This window comes from Sander vitreus, chromosome 3 (genome assembly GCF_031162955.1).
Source record: "Sander vitreus isolate 19-12246 chromosome 3, sanVit1, whole genome shotgun sequence".
Taxonomy (NCBI): domain Eukaryota; kingdom Metazoa; phylum Chordata; class Actinopteri; order Perciformes; family Percidae; genus Sander; species Sander vitreus.
This window is the reverse complement of record NC_135857.1, coordinates 9895898-9909432: the sequence shown is the minus strand read 5'-3', so window position 1 is coordinate 9909432 and position 13535 is coordinate 9895898. Positions and strand designations below refer to the sequence as shown.

General features: G+C 40.9%; 1 protein-coding gene across 2 annotated transcripts in view; it reads right to left on the bottom strand.

Moving 5' to 3' along the window:
- rpa1 (replication protein A1) overlaps window positions 1-13535 on the bottom strand; it is a 31323-nt gene that overhangs the window by 16408 nt on the left and 1380 nt on the right. The window contains exons 4-12 of one of the 2 annotated variants that reach the window (XM_078245918.1): window positions 13107-13215; window positions 12877-12965; window positions 11683-11757; window positions 10323-10437; window positions 9361-9463; window positions 9147-9215; window positions 8632-8824; window positions 5780-5916; window positions 4085-4233 (exon numbers count right to left, since the gene is read on the bottom strand). In XM_078245918.1, coding sequence (XP_078102044.1) covers window positions 4085-4233; window positions 5780-5916; window positions 8632-8824; window positions 9147-9215; window positions 9361-9463; window positions 10323-10437; window positions 11683-11757; window positions 12877-12965; window positions 13107-13215 — 1039 coding nt within the window. The remainder of the gene's footprint in view (window positions 1-4084; window positions 4234-5779; window positions 5917-8631; window positions 8825-9146; window positions 9216-9360; window positions 9464-10322; window positions 10438-11682; window positions 11758-12876; window positions 12966-13106; window positions 13216-13535) is intronic. The other variant, XM_078245919.1, reaches the window with a different exon arrangement.

The following is a 13535-nucleotide window of genomic DNA, read 5'->3' as shown; positions in this document are numbered from 1 at the left end:
TACCAAAAAGTTCTATTTTGGTTTCATCTGACCATATGATATTCTCCCAATCCTCTTCTGGATCATCCAAATGCTCTCTAGCAAACTCCAGACAGGCCTGGACATGTACTGGCTTAAGCAGGGGGACACGTCTGGCACTGCAGGATTTGAGTCCCTGGCAGCGTAGTGTGCTACTGATGGTAGCCTTTGTTACTTTGGTCCCAGCTCTCTACAGGTCATTCACTAGGTCCCCCCGTGTGGTTCTGGGATTTTTGCTCACCGTTCTTGTGATAATTTTGACCCCACGGGGTGAGATCTTGCGTGGAGCCCCGGATCGAGGGAGATTATTAGTGGTCTTGTATGTCTTCCATTTTCTTATAATTGCTCTCACAGTTGATTTCTTCACACCAAGCTGCTTACATATTGCAGATTCAGTCTTCCCAGCCTGGTGCAGGTCTACAATTTTGTTTCTGGTGTCCTTTGACAGCTCTTTGGTCTTGGCCATAGTGGAGTTTGGAGTGTGACTGTTTGAGGTTGTGGACAGGTGTGTTTTATACTGATAACAAGTTCAAACAGGTGCCATTAATACAGGTAACGAGTGGAGGACAGAGCAGCCTCTTAAAGAAGAAGTTACAGGTCTGTGAGAGCCAGAAATCTTGCTTGTTTGTAGGTGACCAAATACTTATTTTCCCGAGGAATTTGCAAATAAATTCATTAAAAATCCTACAATGTAATTTTCTGGATTTTTTTTTCTCATTTTGTCTCTCATATTTGAAGTGTAGCTAAGATGAAAATTACAGGCCTCTCTCATCTTTTTAAAGGGAGAACTTGCACAATTGGTGGCTGACTAAATACTTTTTTGCCCCACTGTAGCTTACTATCATACATGCCAAATCCTCACTGAGAATCTGCAACTGGAAAATAATTGGGCATTTTTGCTGTATTGACAAACAAAACATTAACATAATAACTTAGTGCTAATTAAATGACAGCTCTGTATTCCACCCTGCAGATCCAGTTAAGCATCTGGGTTGACAGCAGTGACTGAAAGGTGCCACACAAGAGAAGAATTACTCACTTTGTCAGACACTTTGTTTGAAACATTCAGTAAGTCAGTTACTAATTCAATTCAGCTAATAACTCAACACCAGTTAATCAGCTAGTAATTCCGCCACTATGTTTTATTTATTTTTTTAATCAGTCCAGAATCCAAAATAACAGTCAATTAAATACTAAGGCATCATGCACACTAGACTGCTGTGTGAAAGCTTGTTTGCTTCTGGGCTGACATAATTACTGTCACATCTATATGCTGTGGCCTGTACATGTGGAATACTGGAGTCATAAGGAAGACGGAGAAAATGTCAGCTTGGACTTGGGTGACTAAAAAGAGTCTGTGGTGAATGGCTGAGGTTGACAGCATCAAGCATTGAGAATAAACATGACAAAGTGTAGTTAACAAAAAAGGGACGGTATGGGAAAAGGCAGCATGACCATCTCTAAATGTGCTGTTGCCACCTAATGGACAACTGCATCTTCACAGCTCGATGGATGAAAATGTGAAGTTAAATTTTTTACGCTGATCATTTTCACAAAGACGAACTAAGTGTAGGTTTCATGTCAAGTTGGCAACCTGTGTCAATAAATAAAAAGAGGGTTAGGGCATACAGCAGCACATGCACACTTACAACACACTAAGATCCCAGACCAACCCAAGATCAAGATAATTAGTGCATAGTGCAGAAATCTTATTTATAAGCACATTGAATAGTGCTGAGCGCCACCATTAATTCTCTTCATGAGTTTGAGTCAATAGCCCACCAAGGATAGACTATTCATTTGAGGAAGTCCCAAAGGTCTGCGCCAAAACACAATTAAATTAAGACGCCTCTGCATGAGTAAAACGATGTTTCAGCAGCCTTGGCTGTACAGTGAAGGCATATGTTTGTTCGGTTGAGGGCAAAAAAAGATTTGGGTTCTTGTGAAATTAAAAAATAATCATCAAGAGATTCATTCAGAGTTTAAATTGAATTGCTCCCTTGTTCGGTTTTCCATAATTCACATCTTGGCTTACAGAACAATTTGTGGACGGCTACCATCCTGAGACCCAGACTTCAGCAGCACAACAAAACACACAACTGGCAGTCTTCCAGTGAAAGCACACACTAACAACTTATTTGTCATCAAAGGATATCGTCGCTGTAATGCAGCCTTAAAATAAAGATTAACAACTAGGGAGGCTATTGTCTTCATCCTCCTCACAGCATGAGGCTGGCTGGGACGAAGCTCTCAGACATGCTGCATAACGATCTCGTCTTCACCACGGTTCTCACATAGATCGAGAGTAATGAGTCAGGTCTGGCCTCCGTCCATCTGTGACTTTCAAACTGTTCATTAGCGGATGCCTGCGAACATGCAGAAACCCATTGTCCAAAGAAGACCCACATGGGCCAACACCTCTTCAGCAGTGGATAAAGCAACATAAGAATTTAAGGGTCATTATCTCTGGCTGTCCAAGTGAGAAGTGACGGGACAACGTGGGGATCAACCTTTTTTTTCATTAAAGAGAAGAGAGCACAGGAAGTATTAAAAGTCTATGCTCCAGCAGGGATGTGGAAACGTGATTACAGCCTTAATGGTGTTCAGGTAAAAGAAAGCAGAAGACCCAGGAATGGTACTGATAATAGAGCACTTTCTACTGCAATGCAAATAGAAAATGATCCCATCACAAAATAAAAAATAAAAAATTACTTAGCAGCAGTTGGCACTCTTTAAAAAACGAAATAAAATAAGAAAATGTATTCAGAGAAACCGGACACTGGTGCTAAACTATCATCCAGATATTACTGTGAGCCGTATTTGAGCATAATTTGTGATTTGCCTCTTTCTCACCTGCAAAGTAGAGTCACATTAACTGCTCTGATTATGCAGATCAGGTCTTCTGATCACCTATAAATACTCACAGCTACATTTGTCAAGGCAGAAAAAGAGACTGAACTGGACTAGTCGCAAAATAAATTTGAACTGTTTACCATTTTTTATTCCTCAGTGCAGAGCGGGCACTGGCATTGGGAAGTAAATAAATAGAACTCTTGGGATGGAATCGATTGGATCTCAACTCACAAATACAGACATCTGCTATCATGTCAGCAAGGAGGGGCACACACCGCTTGTTTAAGTAGGATCTAAAAGAACAGATCAGTGTCCCTATGAACTTTGTCATCACACACCGACTAGGTGATGTCTCTGTTTAAAAATAATAAAAAAAACCTGCATTTTACCTCTGACAAAATACATACATTCCTGATTATTGTTAGTATTGCTGTGCACCAGGGAGAGGTAATAATTTAGAAAATAAGGAATGTGAGCCCAAATAAAAGATCAAAGCTCGAGTCGTCAATGTTTCTCTATTCCATTGCAGAAAAAGTCAACCAGAAGGAATAGAGTCACATCCCTTAATTGTGTACTATCCTACAACTCTGCATTTGGCTGTAGTACTTCTTTCTTTCTATCCATCCATCTAAAAAACTAAAAATCAACTATAGTGCAATGCGCATAACAACATGTACACAGATAATAGAAAGACAAAACCTATCTTGGCTAATTTCCACATAATCCTATGTGTTCAAATGAAAAACATGAAGAAACTACATGTAGGCCTACACACTACAAAACCACACACACCAAGGCAAAAAGAATGCTGCAATCAACATAATCACACAGATATTAGTCTGGATTTCATTTCTTCTGGAAAGGCGATTAGGGGCGTAAAAAAACCTGCATTTCCACAGATTTATTGTGATTTCCATTTATATGTAATGCTTCATTGAAGCAACGCGCCACATTGTGGCTAATGGGGGAAAACTAATCTTGATAATGAGAGTCAGAGCATGCACTATTGCAACCATTTAAATCCTTCGAGTTCTTCTACTTTAAGAGTTTAACAGTTAACAGTGGGGGAAATAAATACGAAAAAGCCTGCAGCTGTTAAATGTGTACCATGTTTCATACCTTCTAGGAAAGCACTTTGTCATGAGTATGCAATTGCTAGAACACAGGAGCAATTTTCTGCACTGCATTATCTATGAACCTCAGGCTCACTTACCAGCCTCGGAGCTTATATGCCTCAGGGATGTCGGGGTTGATCATCAGGGTGCTGCTGAAGGATGCAGAGAGGGACCGGCCTCCAAAGTCTGAAAGTTTCGCCCCCTTAATGGCTACAATGGGCTGTCCAGAGGCTTCAAACTTCTCTGCCTACACACAAGAGATATGGACAAAGGACAAACACTCATCACTCTTTTACTTGCATTTGACTGGATTTCATTTCTTCAGGTTTTTTGGTATATCAAGTTACGTCTTGGTTCTTCATACAACGAGAAAAAGCACCTACAGAATCCAATGGTGCTGTGAGGTGGCTCATAATGACAATGTTAACATTCTGATGATTAGCAGGTATTATGTTTACCATCTCAGTTTAGCATGTTAAGATTTGCTAATTAGCACTGAGCATAGCGCTACAGCTGAGGATGATGGGAATGCCATTTGGTATTGCAGGTATTTGGTCATAAACCACATAATCTGACAAATCGATTTTGAGCTGATGGTCATGGAAGATGAAAAGTTAAGGGATCACCAAAGTTATTACACTTTATCCAGTGGGGAACATGAATGTGTGTACTAGATTTCAGGGCAATCCATCTGATAGTTTATCTGATAGAGTTTTTTCACTGCACAAGAGGAAATGTCTAGGGATAGCCCATATCTGTAGGATTCATCATCTGGGGACCATTAATCTTAATCCACCCAATAGTTATTAAGATATTTTATTCTGAACCAGCGTGGTGGATGACAGAGTGACCAAAAGACATTGCTATCTCTAGAGCCTCGCAGTTTGGAACTATGAACACATTTCTTATTAGTTCAGTTCCAAAATTACTGACAAATTGTTATAAGAAATGTCATGTCACTACTTGATTTTTAGTTTCGTAGATTTCCAGTGCTCTTTACTGAAATAACCTGAGGACAACAACTGAGAAAAACTAACACAGAGAGAGAGAGAGAGAAGGGGGGGCAACAGTACTGCCTTCAGAGACAGGGGAAAATATCTCCAACACTTGCTTTTTGGCATTGCCATTGTTCTTTATAAACTATACATCTTGTGTACCTCAGCAAGTCCCTGTGGAAAAGGGGTAAATGTCAAACAAACAGGGAACACTATGCTTCCTGTCAGAAGGGGGGGAAAAAATGGTGGCAAACTCAGCACAGTCCCTCTGAGCCACAGGTAAAAATCAACTGCAGGAGCACAGTTCCTTCATCACCCCGCGACAGGGAATTCAGTCAACGATCTCAATCACATCTGCCTCTATTAAACACTGTGCACATTATTTAATGCCTTCGGTTCTCAAACTGCTGAACAGTGATCGGCAAATGCGTTGAACAACCTCTCTAATTAAACACCTTTCTGACATAGTCTCACCAAAAAACTGAACATAATGAGAATAACAAAAGGTCACATTTATTGCAGGCTTTTTGTATTGTAGGTACTCATTGGTCATTGTGTTCACCCGCTGAATGTGTAAGCTAGCTTCGGTTTAGCTTAAGTCTTTTATACTAAATGGTTGTTCTCAGATGATTAGCTTTGAAAAGAAAAGTGTTCCGAGGACAAAGCTTCACCATTACAATAAGCAGGTCTATGCATTACAAGATTGGTATTGATTTTCACTGGCCATTAAAAAAAGCTGCAGACACAACACATCTACCCCATTACACGTTTCACTCGCCATCTAATGGCTATACTCACTTCTTCTCCCCACAGCGTGACAGTCACCAGCTTCCCAGACATGTCAATCAGGTTGAGCGTTCTCTTGGACACTTCTCTGTTGGACTTGGTGGTGAGGCGGGTCACTTCATCCACACTCTTACACACTCCAATCACATCTGTAAAAAAAAACAGGATTCAGTGCATTGGAAGCAGACACTGGATTTATTTTTCTATTCCCTACCATGATATGGCTTAGGCGCAGCAACCAAGCCGTTTTGGGCACCACCTAAAGGCCTTTTTATGCTTCTGCATAGAATCGATGGCGTACTCCCGCAGACCCCTCTGCGTCTACGCCGGACCCTACGCCGTAGCCGAACGTGCACCTCTCAAAAAAATGACACGACGCACATCGCTCAGCCGTGGCTTGGTAGCGTTGCATTGACTCTAGTCGGTACTTCTCCCTCGTTCTAACACACTCCCCACACACGCCGGCTGAACACACACACACACACACACACACACACACACACATCAGGCCACTTACGTAGGCTACAGCGAACGCTCTGTGTGGAGCCTCCGCAGAACCATAAAAACGGCCTTAAGTGGTGAGCATCAAAACTTTCTAATATCTTTTAGCAGCTTTAATAATTGTAGTTGGTCCCCAGTGGACTTTTTTAGCAAGTTTTGTCTTTAAGCTTTTAGAGTGTTATTTATTTATTTATTATCTGCTTTAGCTTTACAACGTTTTAGACACAGATATGGTCATAATAATGGTCCTAAATAATGTGAAATTGCAGTCCTTTTTTCTTGAGAAAGGACCCCTAAACCCCCTGCCAAATCCACGCACCCAAGTCTTCCACAAACCTAGGGAAAACACTGGATAGCATTAATATACAGCTCAGTCTTGAGGAGACTATGACCACATTATTTTCACCACGAATTCCCCCGATTGTTCCCAAATATACATATCATAAATATTGATTGTGGTGTTTACGCCCACAGGTCACTCTAGGTCCCATGGCTGTCGGCACAAATTGGCTCATGGGAAATAAGTAATTCATTTATTTCAAATCAGGTGTGTGAGGTCACTGGCCTGCGTACTGGGCACTTGCATCCATAATGTAGGAGAGAATCCATGAAATGGCCGGCTTTAATCGTTTCCACCGAAGTACTTCATCAAGCATACTTTGTTGACTAATGCAATCAAGCATGATAGATGCCATTTGTTTGTTAAGGTGCAAGAGTGGCATCACCATCATTACTCATCGTCTATAAACCCCCTCCCCCGCTGAGTAAAAGGATTTTAAATGTATTAACCATGATGGAACAAAACTTAACGTTTGATGCCAACTGGTAAGCGGGAGAGAAATGACTCAAGCAGCAGTACAAGCTGCAGTCTTCATTAAAAGAATTACAAGCAGACTTATTATTACTTAATTTTACCTGTGACAGCAGGGTCTCATTTTCTCATCGGCTTTGCCATAGGGCCCAAAGTCAATCTGCACTACTATTAGGCTATTACTGTCATCAGTATTAATACCACTTTTATCTCTCTGCTCGTATGAAGTAATTACCTTAACCTCAGAGCATATCCGGCTCTACTTTCTGCTACAAACTTTATCCTCTGCTTATGATGGCTTATTATTGGCTGCTTGGGAACACCTCAGTAGGAGCTGGGCTCTGAGCTTCTGTTGGTTGGCAGTGCTGTTTTGCAACACACTATTGCTTAAAAGAATTATGATGTGTTTAGGCCTCATAGAGCCCAAGCCCTCCATAAAAGGAAAACACTGGCACTCATAAACCGGAACCCAAGCAGATGCAAACATAAGCTACCCGTAGTTTGGTGCATGGTACATTCACAGAGGGGTGATGACTTTAACAATCCCCTGTGCACACCCGATGTTAAACAACTCTGCTCTCTGTACGTTAGTTTAGGGCGCTAAATACATAAAGACATCATCAAAACTAATGTTTCATAAAATGGGCAAAATGTGGCCACCATTCAAACAGAAACAGCTGATCCTAGACGGATCATCCCACAACAAAAATGCAGCATAGGAACCAATTGAGCCTAAAGCTCTGCCCTGAAAGACACGGCTGGATTCTGAGAAATAAGACTTGAGGAAGTGTGCAGTAGAGCTCGAAAGGTTTCTCAATAGCAAAAGTCTAAATTAGTCTCAAATACTGTATTGGTCTCACTAACTGTTTGTATACAATATTTTACAGTGTTTTTTTGGAGGAGGGGCTGGTTAGGAGGATTAAAAGGGGCTTCAACTAAAAAAGGAAAAATCATCCATATTAAGGCCCATTAAAAAAAATACTTTGAGCCGGCTACAGAGACAACAAGTCAAATAGGGATGAACAGATCCAATATTTATATTCCTCCAGCACATATTTCATCCGGTAAGGACTGTAGGCTAGATTTAGTTAACATTTTACGTGGCCAGTCCTTAATTCAGCCGTTCTTTGTTGTAACATTGAACTTAAAAGGGTTTGAAGCGGTCAGTTCCACTCATTTATTCCATCCACTATCTCACTCTATACATATCTAGAAGCACCTATAATAATTGCCAACAGTCAAAAACTTGTGCTTAGAGGTCTGTGGCCTGAACCATTAATTGAACTTTCGGGAGACTTGCTTTCTAATAAAGACATCAGGTTTGAGCTGAACTTGGCTAAATTTCAGGGCTATGTATAGGGCTTTAGGTTTTATTTTAGACAGTATGCCATGTCTTTGTATGTAGTTGGGGCTGCAGGCTGTTCTGTATTTTTGTCTCAAAATACAGTCAGGGAACATGAGAAACAAACCCATAGGTTACCGTGATCTGGGGATTTAATGACACAGGTTGGGTTCAGAAATGCACATGTAGATCATTACTTGTGCTCCTTACCAACGATGGCATCTTTTTCTCTGTTCTCTAGGTCACCGATAGAAACAAAGTCACACTGCATCACAGGAACATCACAGTCGTCTTCACAGGGGATGATGCTGGACTCTCCATTGAGAGTCATCTCATAGTCATTCTTCACCGATGTGTACTGCTTGTTGGCGATCTTCAAGGAGCCCTTGGAGACATAGTAGACCTGGCCCATACAAATGGAGGAACCACGTGTTAATCAGAGAGATCAGAGATGCGGAGCGTTTAACCTGACTGAATGGTGCAAACAAGATACGACTTTAGACAGTCTGGAGGATCAACAAAGGCTGGCAGATGATCATAAGCCGCTTATTGTATGGCTACAGTGCAGCCAGAGGACTCATTCATAGTCTCTGTGGTTTAACTCTTAAAGTACTGGCAGTTGTTGATAGAACAGTGTGTGGCCAAATCCATCTTTTACAGCACAGTAAATAACTTTTGACAGATAATTACGACATACTGAATCATTATCTGGAGGAGCGTCTCACCTTGCCAACCTCAACAAGGCTGAAGAACTTGTCCACCTCTTGGTTGAAACCAGTCACTCGTATCTCTCCCTGTAATAAATGAAATATAAACTGTGGTTAATATATTAAAGTAGGTCAGGGACAGCACAGGATTTCAAACTCATGATATTCTGTAGTTTATTTACGAAGCATAAAAAAAAAAAAAAATTAACAGTGGGACCACAATAATACTCACACTTTCATCCACAATCTCCATGGAGAAGAGTTTGCCATCACCACGAGAGTTGCTCCATGTACGGATGCTGCTCTTGTTGGTTACACGGGCACGGATGGTCCACCTATCGGACAGAGAAAAGTCTGAGGTTAATCATGTCAGTATTGTTCATTTGAGAGCCACTCATGGACCCAGAATGTAACCCTACATATACATTATTACAGTATTAATTCATGCATTTATTCACCAACTTGGACCCTTTTAATAATCTGCCCCTTTGTGGGCGGTAGACATTCTTATGTACGTTGCATTGCAGCAAACTCAAACATGTTAAGCCTCAGCGATGTAACTTTTAGAATGAACATTTTTTCCCCGGGAAATAGACTGGTTGCAAATAGCTAGCTGATAGCAAATGACGCGTGTACTCCAGCATTGCTCAGGACCGGAGGAAGCACAGTGTTAAGTGTGAAGATGTTTGGATAAGCGATTCTCGAGAAAGCTGCAAGCAGCAATACCACAGGACAAGCAACTGAATTGTACCGAACAGGCACGTTCCACTGCACTAGTACAGATAAATGCAAAAAACATATTTCCAAAAGAATAGATCCAATGCAGCACAACAAACTAAAGATGTACAACAGCCAGAGTTGATTCAGCATTTCTTGGACAGTCTCGACAATACAAAAGCTTCACAAAAGATGTGGCAGGACTGTTAAGACTAGAATTGCATTAAATGATATAGCCATTCATGGTATTGTGCCTACCTTCTTTTGTTTTCAATGTCTAGCTTTAATATGTAACACCTCACAAGGTTTTGCTGGTGCGCTTCATAAGTTTTTGTTGCATTTACTTACACCAGTTTTTAATTTATTTATTTTTTTTTTATAACAAATGTATGCGGTGATGTGTTGCAACTGTCCCACACGTGGCAATTACACAACCTTTTGACATGACTTTTCCCACTGACTGGGTTACATACTCACTTGGACTGATAGGGGTTGAGGCTGGCAATGGGCACAACTTTGGATCTGTCCCCTGGAGTACTGGGCATAGCAGATGGGGCCTTCTTCCCAAAGTCTCTATTGAAACCTTTGTTCCCTGTCGGAGGAATAAAGACAGAAATAAATGATCCATGAAGAGCAGTGATGGAGAGAAGTCAAGAGAGTGGCACATACATTATTCATCAGAGACAAATTACAAAAATCCAATTTCTTTGGATTGCAACTGCTTGATCACTGTAATTATCTCACTCCATGAGGAAAGTTTCATATAAAAAAAAAACCTAACGAATTAAAGTAAATTCACCACCGTTGGCTCTCGAGTCGAGCAAAAGGAAAGAATCCATCAAGAAACAAAAATCCTGTCATGTTGGTGGAGATATGTGATCCAGCATTTTGGTGAGGATGATTCACATTTTGCAGAATCAGGGCAGAGTGTGAAATGCTATAACAAACTGGAGCTGCTCTTCCCCAGGAGAGCTGTGCTGCCTGACTTTTGAGATTTTCCGTTTGAACAAGCGCCGCACATTTGATTCGTGTGCGTCTCACGCGGAGGATTAGAGTTCAAAGTGTCCACTTAAGTCCTCCCACTTTGCCAACCACTGCACTTCTGGAAATTAAGCCCCCAGATCAACCAGCACACACAGAGAAATGAACAATGACTGTGCTGATGAGGAGGGTGCTTGCCACAACCTTGATTCCCATACGGCAGATTAGAGGGATGAATACCTGCTATGACCCAAACTAGAAGACTGCAAAACCCCTCTGACAGCCGGATTGCACATCTCTGCTGGTGCAAGTTATTTGCGTTGCTGTGATCCACTGCTTATCTTTGACATGAACAAATTTAAAAAAAAAAAAAAAAAAAAAATGTTTTTGTTCATGGGGTTAAGATACACTCTCCAGGTGTTGCTATGTATTTGTTTGTGTATTCTACTGTGCATAAAAAAAGAAGATAAACAATGATTGACAGGGACAGGAAAGATAGCTACCCATCGACACATGCTCATAGCATAACATTTGGATTGCTATTGTTAACGTTTATGATACCAAGCATTCACATGAAAAAGGGGAGCTACGGAGAATTGTGAGTGTCAATAACAATGTGAAAAAACTCAAGAAAGGCTTGAGAAAGCTTAAAATAAGTGTTTCTCAATGGGGCTGTCAAAATTGCTCGTCTTCTGTAAATCTGTGGGTCACAAACTATAAAAGCAGCAGATAAATGCTGCCCTCTGGTGGTCATTAATGAACTAGTTTGTGCACAGTGTTCTCCACAAAAGGTAAATTCAGAATGTTCACCCTTTTTAATTTGTGTTCAAGAGTTAAAATAAAAACCTGCACTCGCCTTCATTTCTATTTTGCTGCTGTAGTGGAGGGCGGTTTTCAGGGTTTGGCGCTGACTGCGAGCCTTTGCCCTGACCTGCAAGGAAGATTTGACATTAGTATTAAGGGCGTTACACAGTAGCTGCAGCCCAGCTTGCGCGCGCAAATGTGACATCATGGGATCGCCGTAACTATTTATACCTGCGCTTAGAGATGTTCCGATACAGATACCAGTATTGGTATCAGCATCGGCTCCGATACTGCCTAAAACGCTGGTATCGGTAAGTGCTGGAGTTTATGCACCGATCCGATACCACGTAATAAAGCCCTAAAGAAAATCTACGTTAAAGTAGTTTATGTTCTTTTTCCGTTATAAATGACTGTCAAACTGGATAATAAAAGAAAGTTCTGGGGCGTTCATTGTTTGTGTTTGTTCATGTTTCACAAAGAGTTTAACCTGAGCCAGACCAACAACAAAGATAGAAATAATATCACATCCATACAGGGATAGTAGTATACAGTTGTTAAAACATAATAAAATATATGACACACTGGTATCGGATCGGTACTCAGTATCGGCCGATACGCAAGTTCAGGTATCGGAATCGGGAAGCAAAAAATTGTATCGGGCCATCTCTACCCGCGCTGGTGGTCGCGACACCAGTTGCAGTCTTCTCCTGAAGAGAGGTGGCGCTAATGAGGAAAGGCTACCAACTTTGCTCTTTCTACGGACTAGAAGAAGAAAAAGAAGATAAACGGCAGAACTGGCAGCAGCATTGCCGTCAATGCTTCGATTTGATTCAATGACCTACTTCGTCAGATCGAGCCTTTCATTCACGATAAATGAACTTATCTTAACCCAGTTAGTTTACAAGAGAGACTTGCAGTCACTGAGAGTCCTGGCATCCGGTTGCCCAGGAGCTCGTTCATGCTTCCTGTTTCCGCTTTGTCAAGCGCCGCTGAAATTAAATAAAGAGTGGTGTGCGACCTCTGCTCGCGCCAGCTAGATCTACATCATTTTGACGTCACGATGGCGCGCGCCAGCTTGGCTGTAAAACGACCTTTAGCCTGCAGTGACACTTTGACCCATTATTTATGACTGATGTATATGTAAATATCAATCTCACTTCATAAACATTCACTAACCACTGCTTCAAGACAAACAATTATTCAGTAAGTAGCAGATATTATTATGAAATGTGATTTGAAGGCTTACCCTCAGTGTAAGGAGTGGGTTCACCTATTCTTCCAGCAACATCTTCAGCACTCTTGATGACTTCCATTTCCAAAATGATCACCACCCGTCTGTAATAACAGAAAATAGCATTGTATCCATTAAGTTTTGGAAGACACTTACTAAATTTGCTTGCTATTACTAACACAATTATACAGAAAGTGGGCAAAATCTTGATATGAAGATTATAAATGCAAAGAAAAACTGCATACCGTTTATCCTTCAGTATATTAGTTACATGCTTCTTGAGAATGCACACGCAGTTTGGGGCCAGTCTGTTCTCCTCAGCCATGAAGTTCAGCTGCGTTGAGAGCATGAAGGCTGCAAAGGTGTAGAAAAGTGAGAAAAGAAAATAAGACAGGCTGTTCATTCAACTAAGGGGTTCTAGAGAATAACCGCTTCTAAAAACAGCCAGTCTGCAACCCCATCCTACATTACATTAAATGCCAACTACATTCACATCTTAACTAGATAATACTTATTTAGGAGATCTAAGATCCAGACAAATCTTTAAATATGGTTTACTGTCTGAATACTGGCAACCACATTACTATTTGTTCATAAACAATCAAAAATGAAACCTATAAAATCAGTCAAAACAAACACCAATATTTTGCAATAACTTGTTTTACATATCACAT